The 18,745-nt window shown below is 46.0% G+C and overlaps 1 protein-coding gene across 1 annotated transcript; it reads right to left on the reverse strand.

The window, feature by feature from the left end:
- Positions 1 to 1,389: 1,389 nt before the first annotated feature.
- Positions 1,390 to 1,969, reverse strand: LOC125548273. Its single transcript, XM_048711923.1, has 2 exons — positions 1,881 to 1,969; positions 1,390 to 1,800 (listed from the first exon to the last, which is right to left on the reverse strand). The coding sequence occupies exon 2, from the start codon at positions 1,793 to 1,795 to the stop codon at positions 1,415 to 1,417; it is 381 nt and encodes a 126-aa protein (XP_048567880.1). The 5' UTR covers positions 1,796 to 1,800; positions 1,881 to 1,969; the 3' UTR covers positions 1,390 to 1,414.
- Between the last annotated feature and the right edge of the window lie 16,776 nt (positions 1,970 to 18,745).

Genomic DNA, 18,745 nt, shown 5'->3' on the forward strand with positions numbered 1-18,745 from the left:
GTCCAAACTAGAGTCCTGTGCAGCGCCCCCTCGGGGAAACTCGAGGTTTGGTTTTAGTTGTATGGAGAGCTCATCTGAGTGTGCCCTGAGAATGAGATATGTGCAGCTCCTATCGGGATTTGTCGGCACATTCGGGCGGTGTTGCTGGTCTTGTTTTAACCTGTCGAAGTGTCTTGAAGAACCGAGGTACCGAGTCTGATCGGAACGTCTCGGGAGGAGGTCTATTCCTTCATTGACCGTGAGAGCTTGTCATGGGCTAAGTTCGGACTCCCCTGCAGGGATTTGAACTTTCAAAAGCCGTGCCCGCGGTTATGGGAAGATGGGAATTTGTTAATGTTCGGTTGTAGATAACTTGAACCTTAACTTAACTAAAATGAATCAACTGAGTGTGTTACCGTGATGGCCTCTTCTCGGCGGAGTCCGGGAAGTGGACACGGTGTTGGAGTAATGCTTGCGCAGGTTGCTCTCTAGTTTCTCGCTCGCGCTTTGCCTCCTCTTCTCGCTCTCTTTTGCGAACAGGATAGCCACCATATTTGCTAGTCGCTTGCTGCAGCTCCACATTTTTACCTTGCCTTACCTATAAGCTTAAATAGTCTTGATCGCGAGGGTGCGAGATTGCTGAGTCCCTGTGGCTCACAGATTACTATTACACCACATGCAGGGCCTGATGATTCCGCTCCAGGTGACGCTTGAGCTCAAGTGGGAGTTCGACGAAGACTCTTAACGATACTATGTTTCCTTTCCTGATGATCAGTAGTGGTGCCCAGTTGGGGGTGATCGGGACCGTGTCGCATGTTGGGTTATCTTTTATTTTGGCGCCGTAGTCGGGCCATGAGTGTTTGGTTGATGTAATGTTATTTATGTACTTGATTGACGTGGCGAGTGTAAGCCAACTATGTTATCTCCCCTTTTATTATCTATATATTACATGGGATGTTGTGAAGATTGCCTAACTTGCGACATATGCCTTCAATGCGATTATGTCTCTAAGTCGTGCCTCGACACGTGGGAGCTATAGTCGCATCGAGGGTGTTACAAATCTCTTCGTTCGTTCTCCGCTATTAGTGACTTTGGAGTGACTCTTTGTTGCATGTTGAGGGATAGTTATGTGATCCAATTATGATATTATTGTTGAGGGAACTTACACTAGTGAAAGTATGAACCCTAGGCCTTGTTTCCTATCATTGCAATACTGTTTACACTCACTTTTATCGCTTGTTACCTTGCTGTTTTTATATTGTCAGATTACAAATACCTTTATCTACTATCCATATACCACTTGTTTCACCATCTCTTCGCCGAACTAGTGCACCTATACAATTTACCATTGTATTGGGAGTATTGGGGACACAAGAGACTCTTTGTTATTTGGTTGCAGGGTTGCTTGAGAGAGACCATCTTCATCCTACGCCTCCTACGGATTGATAAACCTTAGGCCATCCACTTGAGGGAAATTTGCTACTGTCCTACAAACCTCTGCAAGCATCAACGCATTCGGGTTGAAAGGAGTACCTTCCAGCATCAGATAGAGCTTCTTGGCAAGAGTTCTCAGATAAGCTTCCGTGTCATTCCTCTTGTGGACCGCAGACTCCAGCTTTTCATTCAGGACAATCTTGTCCTTCTTCAGACGACTCACTTCTCGGTTGGACTCACTGAGGCAGGACTTCAGTTTGTTCACCTCCCCTTCCAGCGCTCCGGCTGAAGCCAGCTTCTGGTCTGCAAGGGCAATTTTATCTTGGGCTTCCTTCTGCACAGCGGCGAGGTCCGAGTCCTTCTTCTCCAGAGCCAACTTCATTTTCTCTACAAAAGAAGCGATCGAATCAAACAAGAGATCGAAGAAATATATTGAAAGACAGTCGACAGGCAGTTCCCTTCCATACCAGCAGCTTCATCTTGAGCTTTCTTCAGATTTTGCTCGGCCAATTCCAGCTCGAGGTTGAGTTGCCTCTGCTTCTCCTCAAGTTCAGCAAACTTGGAAATGAGAGTACAAGACTTCTGCAGAAGGCAAAAGACGTGTGAATCAACAAGATGAAAGGTTCTTTACTTCTGAGTAGATAAAACCTAAAGAGTTCACTTAAGACCCTAGCCGACTGCACACAGTCGACTGTGGTCTCGGGGACTACACCCAGCGGGTGCACTTGGCGTGCCCCCGCTGATTCAGACCCAACTCGACCGGCCTGCCCGGGTAAAAAAAGAGAGAAAGAACTCATACCCCAGTCGATTGCTAGCAATCGACTGCGGTCTCGGGGACTACACCGAGTGGGTGCACTTAGCGTGCCCCCACTGGTTCGAATCCCATTCGACCGGTCCGCCTGGGTCGAATGGAAGAAAAGAAAGGAAAAAGAACTCAGACCCCAGTCGACAGCCAGAAGTTGACTGCGGTCTCGGGGACTACACCCAGTGAGTGCACTTAGTGTGCCCCCACCGGTTCAGATCCTACTCGCCCAGACCGAGTGGAAGAACACAAATATCAAAGACAACAAAACACCCAGTGGGTGTACAGATTCGACGCAAACAACAGGAGATTGTATGGAAGAAAAATTTTCGGGTAGCATATCCTGATAGAACAAGGTCAGTCGAAAAGTCTACTTACCTGGACATTGGCCCGGAGAGCAGCGCTAGCATCGTAGGCAGCCTGGCTATTCTCATGCACCGTCTTCATCCGCTCCATCATCACGTCATCCTGACGGATGGCTTCCGCAGCCGCTTCCGACTAGTTGTCCGGAACGGGGTAGCTGGAGAAAAAGAGGGCAGACGACCCAGGTGTGGCAGCTTGGAGCTCCGTGGCATGGAGTTGGACGGCTGAAGGAATCACCGGTGCAGTCGACGGTGTGGGGTGCTCACTCGACAAAGGTGCAGCGAAGGTTACAGAGGCCCCGCCCGCATCTTCAGATTGACGGACGAGTGGTTTTGTCATTGGCCCCTGCCGAGACATCTTGCCAGCTGCTACCTTTTTGCTCTTCCTGGGCTTAGGAGCCACATCTTCATCGTCATCGGGGAGATCGATGATGTTGGGTGGAGCTGCAGAGAAGATCAGTTGACCCCAAGTGAACCACTAGAATGCAATCGACCAAGTAATCAAGAACAAGATCATAAGTGTTTTTACCTGGGCTGGAGGTAACCGCGTCTTCCATCTCCTCGTCTCGGTACTGATAAGAAGAAGTTCCTGATGTAGCAGCACTGCAAATGTCCGCACTCAGTCGGTTACGTTCTATTGCTCGATCGATGAAAAGAACATGTCAGATGATTACCCGGAGATGGTGGGGACGGCCACATTGATCCTGGGCAAAGCCTTTGGCAGTTTGGAGGAGGTGACCTTCGGTGCTTTTGGCGCTGGAGGCAGCACAACCATGGGCTGCTTTGGAGCTTTCTCCATCAGCGCCGGGGAAGACGTTCGGGGGCGCTTTGAAGATTGCCCAGTCGCCAAGTCCGGGGTGCTCGCCGGGTCGTGAGCGTTCTTGGATCTCCTCTCTTTGCGAGGAGGCGAGTCGACCTCTTCGTCGTCGCTCGAGTCATCGCTCTCCTCGTCCTCCTCTGCATCCGAGTGCCACTCACTGCTCTCGCCCCCGCTCGCTCCTTCCTCGACGTCTTGCCCCTGCACTCCATTGGGCATCGACTACATGTCAATGAGGGCCTGAAAGGACAACGAGCAAAAGAAATTCAGTCGACCATCAAAAAGATGTCACACAAAGAATCAAGAAGATACTCGACAAAGCAGAGTCATACCTGTTCAGGCTGGCGCGATTGGTCGAATGGAATCACCCTCCTAGAGCCCCAGGGATTGTCTTTGTTGCTGGTGATTCCCTTCAGCCACTTCTCCAAGGTGTCTTCGCTGACGTCCTCCGGATGGATTCGAGTGGAGTCCTCAAGCCCCGAGTACATCCACATCGGATGGTCATGGGCCTGAAGCGGTTGGATGCGTCGACTGAGAAAGACCTCCAGCAGGTCCATCCCAGTCACCCCGTCGCAGACAAGTTGGATGACTCGCTCGACCAACACCTTGACCTGCGCCTTCTCTTCTGGGACCACCTTCAAGGAGGAGGGCTTCTCCACTCGAGCTAGGGAAAAGGGAGGAAGTCCAGTCGACTAGCCCGGGGTCGGCTAGTCCTTATAGTAAAACCAATCGACTGTTAGCCCCGGACCGAGTCGGGAAGGATCATCGCTCAGAAGGTGCTCTTGTTCCTCATTTGGATCCCCAGGCCCCCGCACATCTGGATCACATGCGTCCTTTCATCACTCGGATTGGCCTTTTTGACCGACTGGGAGCGGCAGGTGAAGATGTGTTTGAAGATACCCCAATGCGGTCGACAGCCCAAGAATTTTTCACACATTGACACAAAGGCAGCCAGATAAACTATGGTATTCGGAGTGAAGTGGTGAAGTTGAGCCCCGAAGAAGTTCAGAAAGCGACGAAAGAAAGGATGGTGAGGCAGAGAAAACCCGCGATCGACGTGAGTGGCGAGAAGAACGCACTCACCCTCCGGCGGCTGTGGCTCGGTCTCGTTCCCCGGGAGCCACGCCGATTTGTGGGGGATCAGTCCCCCCTCCACTAGTTCGTCGAGGTCGTCCTGGCAAATCATCGAGCGGATCCAATCGCCCTGGATCCAGCCCGGCGGCAGGACGGATCTTGATGAGGATCCGCCCCGACTGGTCCTCTTGCCCTTCGCCTTCGCGGTCTCCTTCTTCGCGCAATCCAGCGCCACCGTCTTCTCTTTTCCCATGGCGGCAGATCGAGTTCGAGCAAGGTTTCGACGCAGAGAGCAGAAGCGTGCGCGGTGGAGAGGTCTGAGGAAGAAGAAAGAGAATGGGAGCACGCGGTGCAAAGACCCGGCCCGGTTCCTTTTATAAGGTCATTCCCCGAGTGACTGACTGGTAGGCCCAGACGATCTAAACAAATCCCACAACAGTCGCGCACGCAATACGTGGCGAAAAAGGTGGCGCTGAGGTCGAGGCGACCTGCCTAATCCGTCCCGATTACCACGGCCTCACCCGTCCGGCGCGCTTCCCAAAATTCGAATCCCGCAAAATCCGCGGAGAGCAGAGCAACTTGTCAGGCTGAAAACATCCTCCACATTATCATTCGGAATTCTACCATGAAAATTCACTCGACGAAAACCAAGAATGGACCAAGGCGACTGAAAAAGAAGTTGACGTTATCTCCTCAGTTCATGGCCCCAGAACAAGCTATACCCACAGCACCAACAATGAGTAGGAAGTATTCTCAACTCCTTCCCCACTCAAACCCTGATCCATTCGGGGGCTAATGATGAAGCTATGTACCTAGGGTAGGGTCATGGATCTGTCCAAGATACCGTCCCCAAGGACATCCCTAAAAGAACCAGAAGTAGTCGAAGAGAAATCATCATCCACTCGATCATAAAGCCATATTCCACTCGACAGTCTTAAAGACACTCGACCACGCGAACAATCACTCGACTACCAGAATATGAGAAGCCGCTCACTCTGCAACAGTCGGGGTTTAAGTCATAGCTTTAATAATCATTTATGGCACTTTACTTCGGACATTACTAGTAACGCTCCTCCTTTATGGACATTGAACCCTGTGTAACGGAGGGGAGCTGGGGTCCTGGCGCACTCTATATAAGCCACCCCCTCCTCTGGGACAAGGGTTCGCACCCTTTGTAATTCACACGCATATATCCAGTCGACCGCCTCCGGGCTCCGAGACGTAGGGCTGTTACTTCCTCCGAGAAGGGCCCGGACTCGTAAAACTCGCGTGCACAACTCCTCCATAGCTAGGATCTTGCCTCTACATACCTACCCCCCCTATTCTACTGTCAGACTTAGAACCACGACAACCGGCACCGCAACAGCTCCCTTGCCATGGTGAGTGCTCCCCGCGTGTTTGCTTGCTCCCGTCATGAGTGCGGCGCCGTCGCTGCGGCGTGGCTTGCTGCTCTGGCAGCGGCTCGTACTTGCCGTGGAGTGAGGGAAGCCGACGCCCCACCGCATCGCCCGCGCCCCGCAGGATTGGGTGGCGCTCGAGCCGCCTGGAGCGCGGGGTTGAGGTCTTCATAGGCGGGCGGTGCCGACCGGGCTGGCCAGGCTGCCCAGCGGTCGGGGTCAGCTCTTGGGTCGTCGGACATCACGGCCGCGGTGCGTCTGCAAGTCGATTGACGGAGAAGAAGCTCCGGTGCACCCCTACCTGGCGCGCCAAATGTCGAACGTGGGGTTCCGGCAAACCCTTAAGGTTCGAACACTGGGGTGCGCGCGACGTCTTTCCCTCCTACCAATCTACGCCCTAGCTCACTAAGATCTCGCGGACGAACTCGATGAACTCGCAACATAGAAAGACACGAGGTTTATACTGGTTCGGGCCACCGTTGTGGTGTAATACCCTACTCCAGTGTGGTGGTGGTGGATTGCCTCTAGGGCTGATGATGAACAGTACAAGGGAAGAACGGCCTCCTGAGGTTGAGGTGTTCTTGTCAGTAGGCTCTTGATCTGGTTGGATCAAGCTAAGATGAGATGCCTCTACTATGGTGGCTAGCTCTACTCATATAGGCTCTGATCCTCTTCCCAAATGTTGAGCGGGAAGGGAGCCAACAACGGCGGGCAAATTTGAAGGGGGACAACTAGTACAAGCTATCCTGACAAAAGCGGTCTTCGCCTGCGAAAAGCTCTGGTGGTGACGCTGCCTTGGGCTCCACGATGACCTCCGCCTTGCCGTCCTCTTGGTCTTGGTCTCGTTGCACCAATATAGCAATCTTTGCCTGATGCCTCGGTACTCTTCGCCTGCGCTGGCCTCCTTAGCACCAAAGAGGAAATAAGTATGTTGTACGCGCTGGCGCCCGCCTGGTGTCGTTCGTCTTGGCTTACGTCACGAGAGCCTCGTGAGGTTGGCCCCGCCTTGATATCTCCGCTCCTCGTGAGCCTACCTGACTAGGCCACTCGAGAGGAGGTCTCGTTCCGTTCCCCTCGCAAGGCTTGGCCCCTAGAGAGGGTCTTGGGTGCCTTGTTGGCGAAGAGGTGTCGTACGGCATGTTGGCTCCGCCACGCCGCGGGCCGCGGGCAGGCAAGTCCTGGGACCCCGTTCCCAGGACGCCGACAATATGTACCTGTGAATCGAATAATGCATTGGTTGTTTGAACCTGATGGATATGAATAAATCTATAGCCTACATTCAAGTTTAAATTAGGTACAATTTTAAATAGCAGCAATTAAATTAGGGTGAAATTATGTTGTGCAGGTCATTACGGCACACACGATTGGTAAAACACAAAAGTTTGCGATATATACCATAATCTGAGACGGTTCACAGGGAGGAAATGTGTGCAAGCATGCACACAGTTGCCGTTTGCAAAGCGTGTGTGATGTCAGACACTATCACATACGGTGCGGGAAACTAAATGTGTGTGATTGTCTACCTATCATACACAGTTTATGATCATGAACTGTTTGTGATGTGCTAGGCATCCTAAAACTCCCGTGCCTAGAATCTGCCTAGAAAACTCTCATGCCTGGAATGTTCCTAGTTTTAGGCAGAACCACAAAACTCCAACTGCGACGGCAAAGCAAGCACAAATGAGTAGCAAGGATCAAGCGTAGGGAATATTTGATATATCGGAAACGGTTATATAGGGACAACTGTATGCATCAAGGCTCCCTATCCCCGACGGTTCTGGGTCGTGTGGGAAGGACCCCCCTATCGCCCAAACTCACTTGGCGACGGTTCCAAATGCCGTCACGGAAAGGGGTTAAAAACCGTTTGTTTAGGACCGACGCGCACCAGTGACAATATGTTCTACCTCAAATGAATTTGAGAGAGCATCCTTAAAAAGAAGGATTGAACGGAGTTGTGGAAGAATCAAAAACGAAATGAATAAGCTTGTTGTGGGCTTATGGAAAACATCCTAAAGCTTGAGTTGAAATTCTGCCACTAACGAGATCAATTAATTTGATTGAGAACACCAAAGAGATGAAAAACTCCTTTTACCGAGAGGATAGGAGGAAACTTGGATTGTCGATAGACACCACAATTAGCAACATTCCTTAGGGAAGGCTTTAAGTGAAATCTATACCAAGATAACACCAACGAAGAAATTTTTGGGTTGAAAAGGTCTCATGAACAAATTAAAAATGATGGGTTTAAAATATGTCACTCTTGAAAACTTGTGAATCATGAAACACGAAGGGAAATTATCAAGAATGACATAACACCATCTCAAAAAAATGTTGAAAGAATTGCACTTTGAAATGCAAGAAGTATAATACTTGAGCTCTTCCAACAAAAATCTTGAAGAATGCTTCGTGAATGAATGAAATCTTTGATGAACCACCATGTGAAACTTCATCCAGAACTCCGATAAGAAAAGAAATGGTTGGAAGGAAGTGAGGGTTGAAAAAAATTAGCAAGATGAAACCTTGCGATAATTTAGATGGAGCTTCGGGATGAAATAACCAATACAACTTGGAACTCCGAAAAATGAAGATGAACACTTGAAACCAAGAATTACTTCATCATGAATAAACTCCGAAATAATGAATTAAATCACCTTGAGGTGCAAGAATAAGGATTATGTTATGCTTATCCTTCACCAATTTAAATTGATGACAAGCAACGGAGTTCGCATACTACTTATTCTTGTTGAGAAGGATCAAGAGAGATATAGCGCAAACTTGAGAAAGTCTTCAACAATTCACCGGTAGAATTTGGAAAGAACGAATGAATTGATACAATAACAACGAAAGAGGAATGTTGGACGAACCACCATAAGAATTAAAAGAACGAACAAAGAAAAGGAATGCATCACCAAGAAGAATTGGAAAATGAACGAAGATACTTGAGAGAATTTAGATACAAAAGAACGAAGATATCATGAGCTGACTAGAGAATACTTGAGCAATGCACCGGAAGAATTCAAGAATGAATGAAGAGACATCAATTTAGAATTATTGGAGAATGAAAGTTGAAAACTAAGAATGAATAACTCTTCTGAAATGATGGCCTCTGGAGAATCGAGAACGGAAAGAACTCCTGAAATGCTTCGGATGGGTATGAAAAGAATTTCTCCCGGTCGGAACAATTTGATTGAATAGCAACAAGCTTGAACCACGAATCTTCAAGAGAAAGGACAAGGATTTAAGAGAAGCTCTTTTCGGTCTTCAAAGCTGAGAATGACGAGGAGGAACACTACCAAATTGTTGAGACACTCTGGCTGAATGAAAAGATAAAAGGTTGAGCAAAATATGAAGATAATTTAAAAGCGGTCTTGGAGAAGGCATAAGACCGATGGAGATCCATTCTGTCGTCAAACTTTGAAATGAATTTGAGAATAACTCCAAAAAATTTAGAAGAGTTAGGTAAGATCCTGGGAAAAGACCTATGGGTTAGGGCTCACTCAAAGATACACTATTGAATGATTTTTAAAGAGAAATTGCACCGGTTGATTTAAATGGCTTGGATGAGGTAACAACCACAAAATAACCACAATGGATTAAGAATGGAAACACGAATCATCTGAGATATCTTCAGCACTCTGGAGAAGAAATAAAAGGGAAATGAATAAATAGGAGAGCCTTGGATAGAACTTCCAACATGACAAAGCGTTTAACAAAAGGAAGGGATATGATCAACACTGAAAACTTGAACTGAATCCACCGGAGAAGAAAATGAGAATGAATAATGATGAACTTATAGCTCCTAAGCATCATCACGAGGAATCACCAGATGAAACTTAGAAGAAAAGGATGATAAAACTTCACACAAATAAAAGGATACTTGATTAAGAAATTTGAGTCCTTGAAGAAAACGGGTGGGACAGTGGGAAAACAAAGGCAACTTGGGACGGATGAAACAGACAAATCCTCGGGCTTCTCAACAACGCTCGTATGGAATAACTTGAAGAGATGCACACTAGTTGAAATGGATTGACATGACAATCTTGATGATAAAGAAGGATTATTATTCACATAGAAATATGAGAACACCGCTTAGGACAGGTATGAAATCAACACTTGACATCGAAGCAACTTGAATACCACAACTGAAAACAAAACAAAGAAATTGGCTTGCAGAATAAGCTGGAAAAAAACATATGATAGATCACAAACCGTATCATGTGTCTGTTGGAAAGGTATCCTACATGATACTTGAATTTCCACCTAAGAACTCCCGAAACTTTCTGGTTATGCAATCTGGTGTTGGGTATACAGGGAGGCACAAATATCTCACACAACTAACAAATCCTATGCTCCAACTGTATCCATCCGTCAACACATAACTAAGAAAACCTCCGAAATCGTGTACCTCTCACCTTCTAAAACATTCAAGACACTAGATGTGGCAATACATTTGATCGCTCTCCCCAGTAATGGATGTCGTCAAACTACTCTCACCACAATGAGTATAGAAGTGTTTTCGATGTCGACGACCTTTGGTATTTCGGAACTGAAACGATAAGCACTGTGACAAACACACCTTGGAGCTCAACTCCCCGGGACACTGCCACAACCCCTAAATGTCAGAATGGCACCAAGACAGAATCCCCGTCACAATAATATCGCAACGATCCAACAATACCCACGTGATCCTAAAAAAATGAGTGAAAAAGAGGAGAGTAAAGTCAAAATATCTACGTCAGGAGTCCTCACCAGAGCGACGAAGGGGATAAGGAGTAAAAATAATTCCTACTCTCCGATATATGACTAGACTCAAAATAGTTTTTTTCTAGACTCAACAACGGCAGTGGTTCGATCAATCAAGGTGGCTCCTGTAGTCGGTAAGGCTCTGATACCAACTTGTAGCGCCCAAGATGCGATTCTATCCCAATCACGTGATGAATTGATGATTGGGGCACAATCGCATTTCGAGCACATAGCAAGGTCGATATCATTACAACATACCATGTACTGAATAGATGAGAATACCAGATAAAGGCTTACACTTGCCACAAGCCACAACATGAATACATCAATACATAGAAATCATCATACAGAAGAGCAGAATCCGACTACGGATGAAATCAAACGAAAAAGAAGAACGACATCCACCCTGCTAATCCCAGTCTCCCCAACCCGGAACCTATCGCTTGATCAAAGAAGAAGTAGCAGAAGAACTCCAAAACAAGCAAGCATCGCTCTCACGTCATGATCATTGCATTACGTGTACATGCAACTGTTGTTGTAGTAATCTGTGAGCTACGACGACTTAGAAATCCCATTACCACGGGTATCAAGACTAGGAAAGCTTAATGGGTATGGAATGGATAAGTGGTGAGGTTGCAGCAAGCGACTAACCATAATATGGTGGCTAACTTACGAGTACAAGAATAAGATGAGAAATTACGCAACGGTCGCCAAGTAGTAATGATTAAGAAGTGATCCTGAACTACTTACGTTCAAACATTACCCAATAGTGTTCTCTTCCCGAACTTCGTCGAAATGAGACAATCACGGTTACACACACGGTTGGTGTATTTTAATCCGATTCTGGTGTCAAGTTTTCTACAACTTGATATTAAAAACTCCCATATGCCACATAACTGCCGGCACGGCTCTCGAAAGTTCAAATCCTGCAGGGGTGTCCCAACTTGGCCCATGAAAAGCTCACGATCCGCGGAGACAATCCTCCATCACGGGAACCTCCGATCAGACTCGGAATCCTGGTGCACAAGACATTTCAACCATGGGAAAACAAAACCAGCAAGGCTTCCCGACGTGCCGACACCCTGATAGTAGCCACGCGTATCTCTTCTCATGCCACAACGGATGAGCTAAGCTTATGGTCGCTGAGACCCAAGTTGCCCAGAGGGCGCCGCAAGGTGCTCTAGTTTGGACCAGCACTCATGAGGAGCACTGGCCCGGGGGTTGATTAAGAATCCTCGGGTGCTAGCCGGTCCCTATGCAAGTTTTAGTTGTTATTAGGAAAATGGTAAAACTAATGTTCGGCCTTGCTAGAAGAATTTTATTCAAAGCGAACTGTCAAGAGGGGCCCGTAAACCCTCATCGTGTTAGGGACGCAAAATCAAGGAACATAACACCGGTATGACGGAAACTAGGGTGGTAAGAGTGGAACAAAACACCAGGGAAAAGGATGAGCCTTCCACCCTTTACCAAGTATATAGATGCATTAGTTAAATAAGAGATACTATGATATCCCATGATATCCATGATATCCATGTCCCAACATCGAACAACCTGCAACTGCACCTGCAACTAGCAACGCTATAAGAGGGGCTGAGCAAAGCGGTAACATAGCCAAACAATGCTTTGCTAGGATGGTGGAAAAGGTTAGAGGCTATTTCATGGCATATTGGGAGGCTTGATAAACAAGTGGTAGGTAGCGCGACATAGTGATAACATCGAGACAACTAGCTTAGCAAAGATAGTAGTGAGATCCAAGGTGACGATCATCTTGCCTGAAATCCTGCTAGGAAGAAGACTGAATCCATGAAGTAGACGAACCCACGTAGTCGAACGAATCCTCAAGATCGCAACGAAACAGGAACTATCGAGAAGCACAACCGGGAAGAAGCAAACAACATAGTAACAAGCAAAATCATTGCATGATGCACAATCAAATATGATGCATGTCAATTTTAATGAGGCATGGCATGTTAAAGTGCAACAAACAATACTACAAATTAAGTGGAACTCAATATGCAATGAGTTGCATATTGACGAAACACCACATGCAATTATTTAGTTCACTCCCTTTTCTGCTACCCAACAATATTAAATGTTGTTAAACATGGCAAGATGTGAAGAATAATTAAACTACCTATCTAGGCAAGTTTAAATGAGGACGGAAATAACAAACAACAATTCTGGAAAATCCTGATGTGGAATTTAGCAATTGTTAAAGAATCCAACAATTTTAAACATTTTAAATGTTGTTATCATGATGGGGATGACATATACAAGTTTTATGCAATTTTAAGAAAATGTTGACATGAGCATGTTGTGAAGCATTTGGCCACCATGGCGGAATTAAAGGGGTGCCACGGCAACGACAACGGAAATGGTGCCACGGCAACATTCCAATGATCCGACAACTCATCGAGATGTCCGTGCAAAACAAAGTGTGGATGTGCAGAACATGCTAAAGATGGTGGGGTGATCCCGGCAACCGGGTTCCCACGGGTCGACGGCATGGCAACTAGGGAGGAATGTGCAATGACAACTCGAACATGATGCAACACAAGCATCTCATACAACACACATGCATTCATTCCCAGGTGTCGTCTCAAGGGTTATACCTTCGAAGCAAGCATTTTTGGGGTGGAACAAGTTCAATATGGTGTAGATGGAAGCAGACGTTCTCGCGGCAGTAGTGGAAGTAGTGGTACATGTCTCAGGGAGGGACTTGATGCAGCCGATGTTTCCAGGGCCATGGCAGTGGAACTTGGCGTTTGTGCTACATGGGTCTTCGGCGACGGTAGATGTACACGACAAAGGTAGTGGTACTATGCGTCGATCATCGTGGTACATGGGGTCTTCGAACTTGCCAGTCTTGACAACTCTCGAATGGGTACTTGGCATTTTGCTGTCCCATATCCAGGGTCGTTTTGTAGTCGTTCTCTGCGATGGAGTCGACCTCTTGACGTGTCCAGGGGACGCTCAGGTCTGTGGGGGTCTTGGTCTTGCGGATCTGGTCGGCTCACCGAAACGCAGGTAGGGCCGATGGATTCACGGGGCAAGACAACGGCAAACTTGCATGAAGGAGGCCATGGTGGCGATGAAGCTAACCGGAGGCCGGTACAGAGAGCTGCGGCTCTTGGCGTCCATGTGACCGGTAGCAGAAGTGCACGAAACCAGCGGCAGGGGGCAAGCCGCAACCGTGGCTCTCAAGATCGGCAACGAAGGCAGGGTGAGCAGCCAGCGGATTGCGGGTCGAGCTTGGGCGTGGAAGGAGGGTGGCTAGGCCGAGCAGCAGTGCGCGCGGTGCGAGGGAAGGTCCCGCGATGACAGGGCACCGGCGAACGGAGGTGGCCGGTGGAGGTGCTGCAAGAGCAGCGCTCGTGGAGAAGGCAAGGCGGAGGGGCGACGAACAGATGGCGTGTGAGAAGGGCCATGGCGAGCACGGGGTTGCCGGACGCTGGAAGATCCGCGGCGGCGGCCATGATTAGTAGGTGGCTATGCTTGGCCTTGAGGGTGGTCACGGCCCGCGCGAGGGAGCGGGGAGGCCAGAAGGCGCGGTTGATGTCGCTCGTCGGCGTCCGCGAGGAGGCGTAGAGAGGCGGAGGAGAGGCACGGCGCGGAAGGGAGGAGGGCGGCGCTCTAGATCGAGGAGGAGGGAGGCTGAGGTGGCGCTGGAGGGAGAGATTGATTGAGGGGAGAGGGAGATGGATCGGGCAATGGGAGTGGCTAGGGTTAAGACAGGGGTGCGCGGGACCTCCAGGAGCAAATGGGCCGGCATCGCTGGGCCGAAAGAATTAGGAACAAGGAGCGATGGGTCGCCCTGCACTGTTGAACAGTTTTCCTTTTCCAAAAAAATGATAGAAACAAGAGGGAGAGCAAGAGAAGAGAAAATATTTGGGGTTCCAAATATTTTCTAAATGAATAGAGAATTGGCATGCAACTACTTTGCTATATTGCAAAGCGCCATAACTTCAAATGGATTCAAAAGAGGAAAGAGCATGGATTTAGGATATGCACAAACAGAAGGAACTTTAAAATGCAAGTGGGTTGTGGTTAATTCCAAATAAATGAAATATTTTATATAGCTCCCTAATAATATTGAGAGGCCTTGTATATGTTATAAAGAGAAATCACCATTGTGAATATCCCTCGATTTAAATGGATCAGAGATCCATGCAATTTATTTATGAGAAAACATTTAAGTTGGTTATGGTGACATGATGCAATGCAAATGATGCAATGATAAATGCAACAAACAAAACAAATCACACGACGAAACTCGGAAAAACATGGAAGGCATCTGGAGCGTCGGTTTCGGGGTGTTACAACTCTCCTCCACTTACAAGAGATCTCGCCCCGAGATCTAGGGATGATAACTAGAAGAGTAAGAGAAGAGGTAAAACTAATTTACTTCTATGAAAAACGAGTGAAACCACGAACCTTCAGAGGTTGAACAATTCCAAGGAAAGAATACAATGAAGATGAACGAAGTTGAAAACACTCCGATAGAAAAGAGGAACAAGGAACATTGCGAGAACCATGTAGGTTGAAAGTCATAAGAAAATGGTTACAATGGACAAGATGTACATGCGAGCATTCCGGTTGAAACGAGATGTACAAGGAATGATAAATAACAATTAAGACAACACTCCGGTTAAATGGATAAGCAATAAAAGAACATGATCTTGACATAACAAGACGATGGGTCGAAGAGAGCAACATCATAATGCCTCCGGAAGAAATGAAAGAATGGAATGAAAGGAATGGAGAAGAAAACAACATATTCTACCTTAAATGAATTTGAGAGAGCATCCTTAAAAAGAAGGATTGAACGGAGTTGTTGAAGAATCAACAACGAAAAGAATAAGCTTGTTGTGGGCTTATGGAAAAATCCCAAAGCTTGAGTTGAAATTCTGCCACTAACGAGATCAATTAATTTGATTGAGAACACCAAAGAGATGAAAAACTCCTTTTACCGAGAGGATAGGAGGAAACTTGGATTATCGATAGACACCACAATTAGCAACATTCCTTAGGGAAGGCTTTAAGTGAAATCTATACCAAGGTAACACCAGCGAAGAAATTTTGGGGTTGAAAAGATCTTGTGAACGAATTGAAAATGGTTGGTTTAAAATATGTCACTCTTGAAAACTTGTGAATCATGAAACACGAAGGGAAATTATCAAGAATGACATAACACCATCTCAAAAGATAAGGTAGAAAGAATTGCACATCGAAATGCAAGAAGAAGAATACTTGAGCTCTTCCAACAAAAATCTTGAAGAATTCTTCGCAAATGAATGAAATCTTTGATGAACCACCATGTGAAACTTCATCAAGAACTCTGGTAAGAAAAGAAATGGAACGAAGGAAGTGAAGGTTGAATTTTTTTATAGCAAGATGAAACCTTGCGATGATTTAAATGAAGCTTCGGGATGAGATAACCAATACAACATGGAACTCCAGAAAAGAAAGATGAACACTTGAAACCAAGAATTTCTTCATCATGAATAAAATTCAGAATAAGGAATTAAATCACCTTGAGGTGCAAGAATAAGGATTATGTTATGCTTATCCTTCACCAATTTAAATTGATGACAAGCAACGGATTTGGCATACTACTTATTCTTGCTGAGAAGGATTAAGAGAGATATTATAGGGCAAACTTGAGAAAGTCTTCAACAATTCACCGGTAGAATTTGGAAAGAACGAATGAATTGATACAATAACAACAAAAGAGGAATGTTGGACGAACCACCGTAAGAATTAAAAGAACGAACGAAGAAAAGGAATGCATCACCAGGAAGAATTGTAAAATGAACAAAGATACTTGAGAGAATTTAGATACAAGAGAACGAAGATATCATGAGCTAACTAGAGAATACTTGAACAATGCATCGGAAGCATTCAAGAATGAATGAAGAGACATCAAGTTAGAATTATTGGATAATGAAAGTTGAAAACTAGGAATGAATAACTCTTCTGAAATGATGGCCTCCAGAGAATCGAGAACGAAAAGAACTCCTGAAATGCTTCGGATGGTTATGAAAAGAATTTCTCATGATTGGAACAATTTGAGGGAATAGCAACAAGCTTGAACCACGAATCTTTAAGAGAACGGACAAGGATTTAAGAGAAGCTCTTCTTCGGTCTTCAAAGCTGAAAATGACAAGGAGGACACTACCAAATTGTCGAGACACTCTGGATGAATGAAAAGATAAAAGGTTGAGCCAAAGATGAAGATAATTTAAAAGCGGTCTTGGAGAAGGCATAAGACTGATGGAGATCCATTCTTTCATCAAACTTTGAAATGAATTTGAGAATAACTCCAGAAAATTCAGAAGAGTTAGGTAAGATCCTGGGAAAAGACGTGTGGGTTAGGGCCCACTCAAAGATACACCATTGAATGATTTTTAAAGAGAGATTGCACCGGTTGATTTAAATGGCTTGAATGAGGTAACAACCACGAAATAACATGAATGGATTAAGAATGGAAACAGGAATCTTCTGAGATATCTTCAGCACTGCGGAGAAGAAATAGAGGGAGATGAATAAATAGGAGAGCCTTGGATAGAACTTCCAACATGATAAAGCGTTTAACAAAAGGAAGGGATATGATCAACACAGAAAACTTGAATTGAATCCACCGGAGAAGAAAATAAGAATGAATAATGGTGAACTTATATCTTCTGAGCATCGTGACGAGGAATCGCCGGATGAAACTTGGAAGAAAAGGATGATAAAACTACACATAAATAAAAGGATACTTGATTAAGAAATCTGAGTCCTTGAAGAAAAAGGGTGGGATGGTGGAAAACAAAGGCAACTTGGGACGAATGAAATGGGTAAATCCTAAGGCTTCTCAACAGCGCTCGTATGGAATAACTTGAAGAGAAGCACACCGGTTGAAATGGATTAACATGACAATCTCGATGATAAAGAAGGATTAGTATTCACATAGAAATATAAGAACACTGCTTAGGACAGGTATGAAATCAACACTTGACATCGAAGCAACTTGAATACCACAACTGAAAACAAAACAAAGAAATTGGCTTGCAGAATAAGCTGGAAAAAAACATATGATAGATCACAAATCGTATCATGTGTCTGTTGGAAAGGTATCCTACATGATACTTGAATTTCCACCTAAGAACTCCCGAAACTTTCTGGTTATGCAATCTAGTGTTGGGGATACAGGGAGGCACAAATATCTCACACAACTAACAAATCCTACGCTCCAACTGTATCCATCTGTCAACACATAACCAAGAAAACCTCGAAAATTGTGTACCTCAGACCTTCGAAAACATCTGATATACTAGATATGGCAATACATATGATCGCTCTCCCCAGTACTGGGTGTCGTCAAACTACTCGCACCACAAAGAGTATAGAAGCGTTTTCAATGTCGGCGACCTCTGGGATTCCAGATTGAAACGATAAGCACTGTGACAAAAACACCTTGGAGCTCAACTCCCCGGGACACTGCCACAACCCCTAAATGCCAGGAGGCACCAAGAAAAAATCCCCTTCACAATAATATCGCAACGATCCAACAATACCCGCGTGAAGCTAAAAAAAATTGAGTGAAAAAGAGGAGAGTGAAGTCAAAACATCTACGTCAGGAGTTCTCACCAGAGCGACGACGGGGATAAGGAGTAAAAAGAATTCCTATTCTCCGATAAATAACTAGACTCAAAATAGTTTTTTTCTAGACTCACCAACGGTAGAGGTTCGATTAATCAAGGGGGCTCCTGTAGTCGGTAAGGCTCTGATACCAACTTGTAGCACCCAAGATGCGATTCTATCCCAATCACGTGATGAATTCATGCTTGGGGCACAATCGCATTTCAAGCGCATAGCAAGGTGGATATCATTACAACATACCATGTACTGAATAGAAGCGTTTTCGATGTCGGTGACCTTTGGTATTTCAGAACTGAAACGATAAGCACTGTGACAAAAACACCTTGGAGCTCAACTCCTCGGGACACTGCCACAACTCCTAAATGTCAGGAGGCACCAAGACAGAATCCCCGTCACAATAATATCGCAACGATCCAACAATACCCGCGTGATCGTAAAAAAATTGAGTGAAAAAGAGGAGAGTAAAGTCAAAACATCTACGTCAGGAGTCCTC

This window comes from Triticum urartu, chromosome 3, assembly GCF_003073215.2.
Source record: "Triticum urartu cultivar G1812 chromosome 3, Tu2.1, whole genome shotgun sequence".
In the NCBI taxonomy this organism is placed as follows: Eukaryota; Viridiplantae; Streptophyta; class Magnoliopsida; order Poales; family Poaceae; genus Triticum; species Triticum urartu.

Excerpts from the sequence above, each read along its gene's own strand:
- LOC125548273 (XM_048711923.1), bottom strand. The coding sequence starts at position 1,795 with ATGAAGTTGGCTCTGGAGAAGAAGGACTCGGACCTCGCCGCTGTGCAG.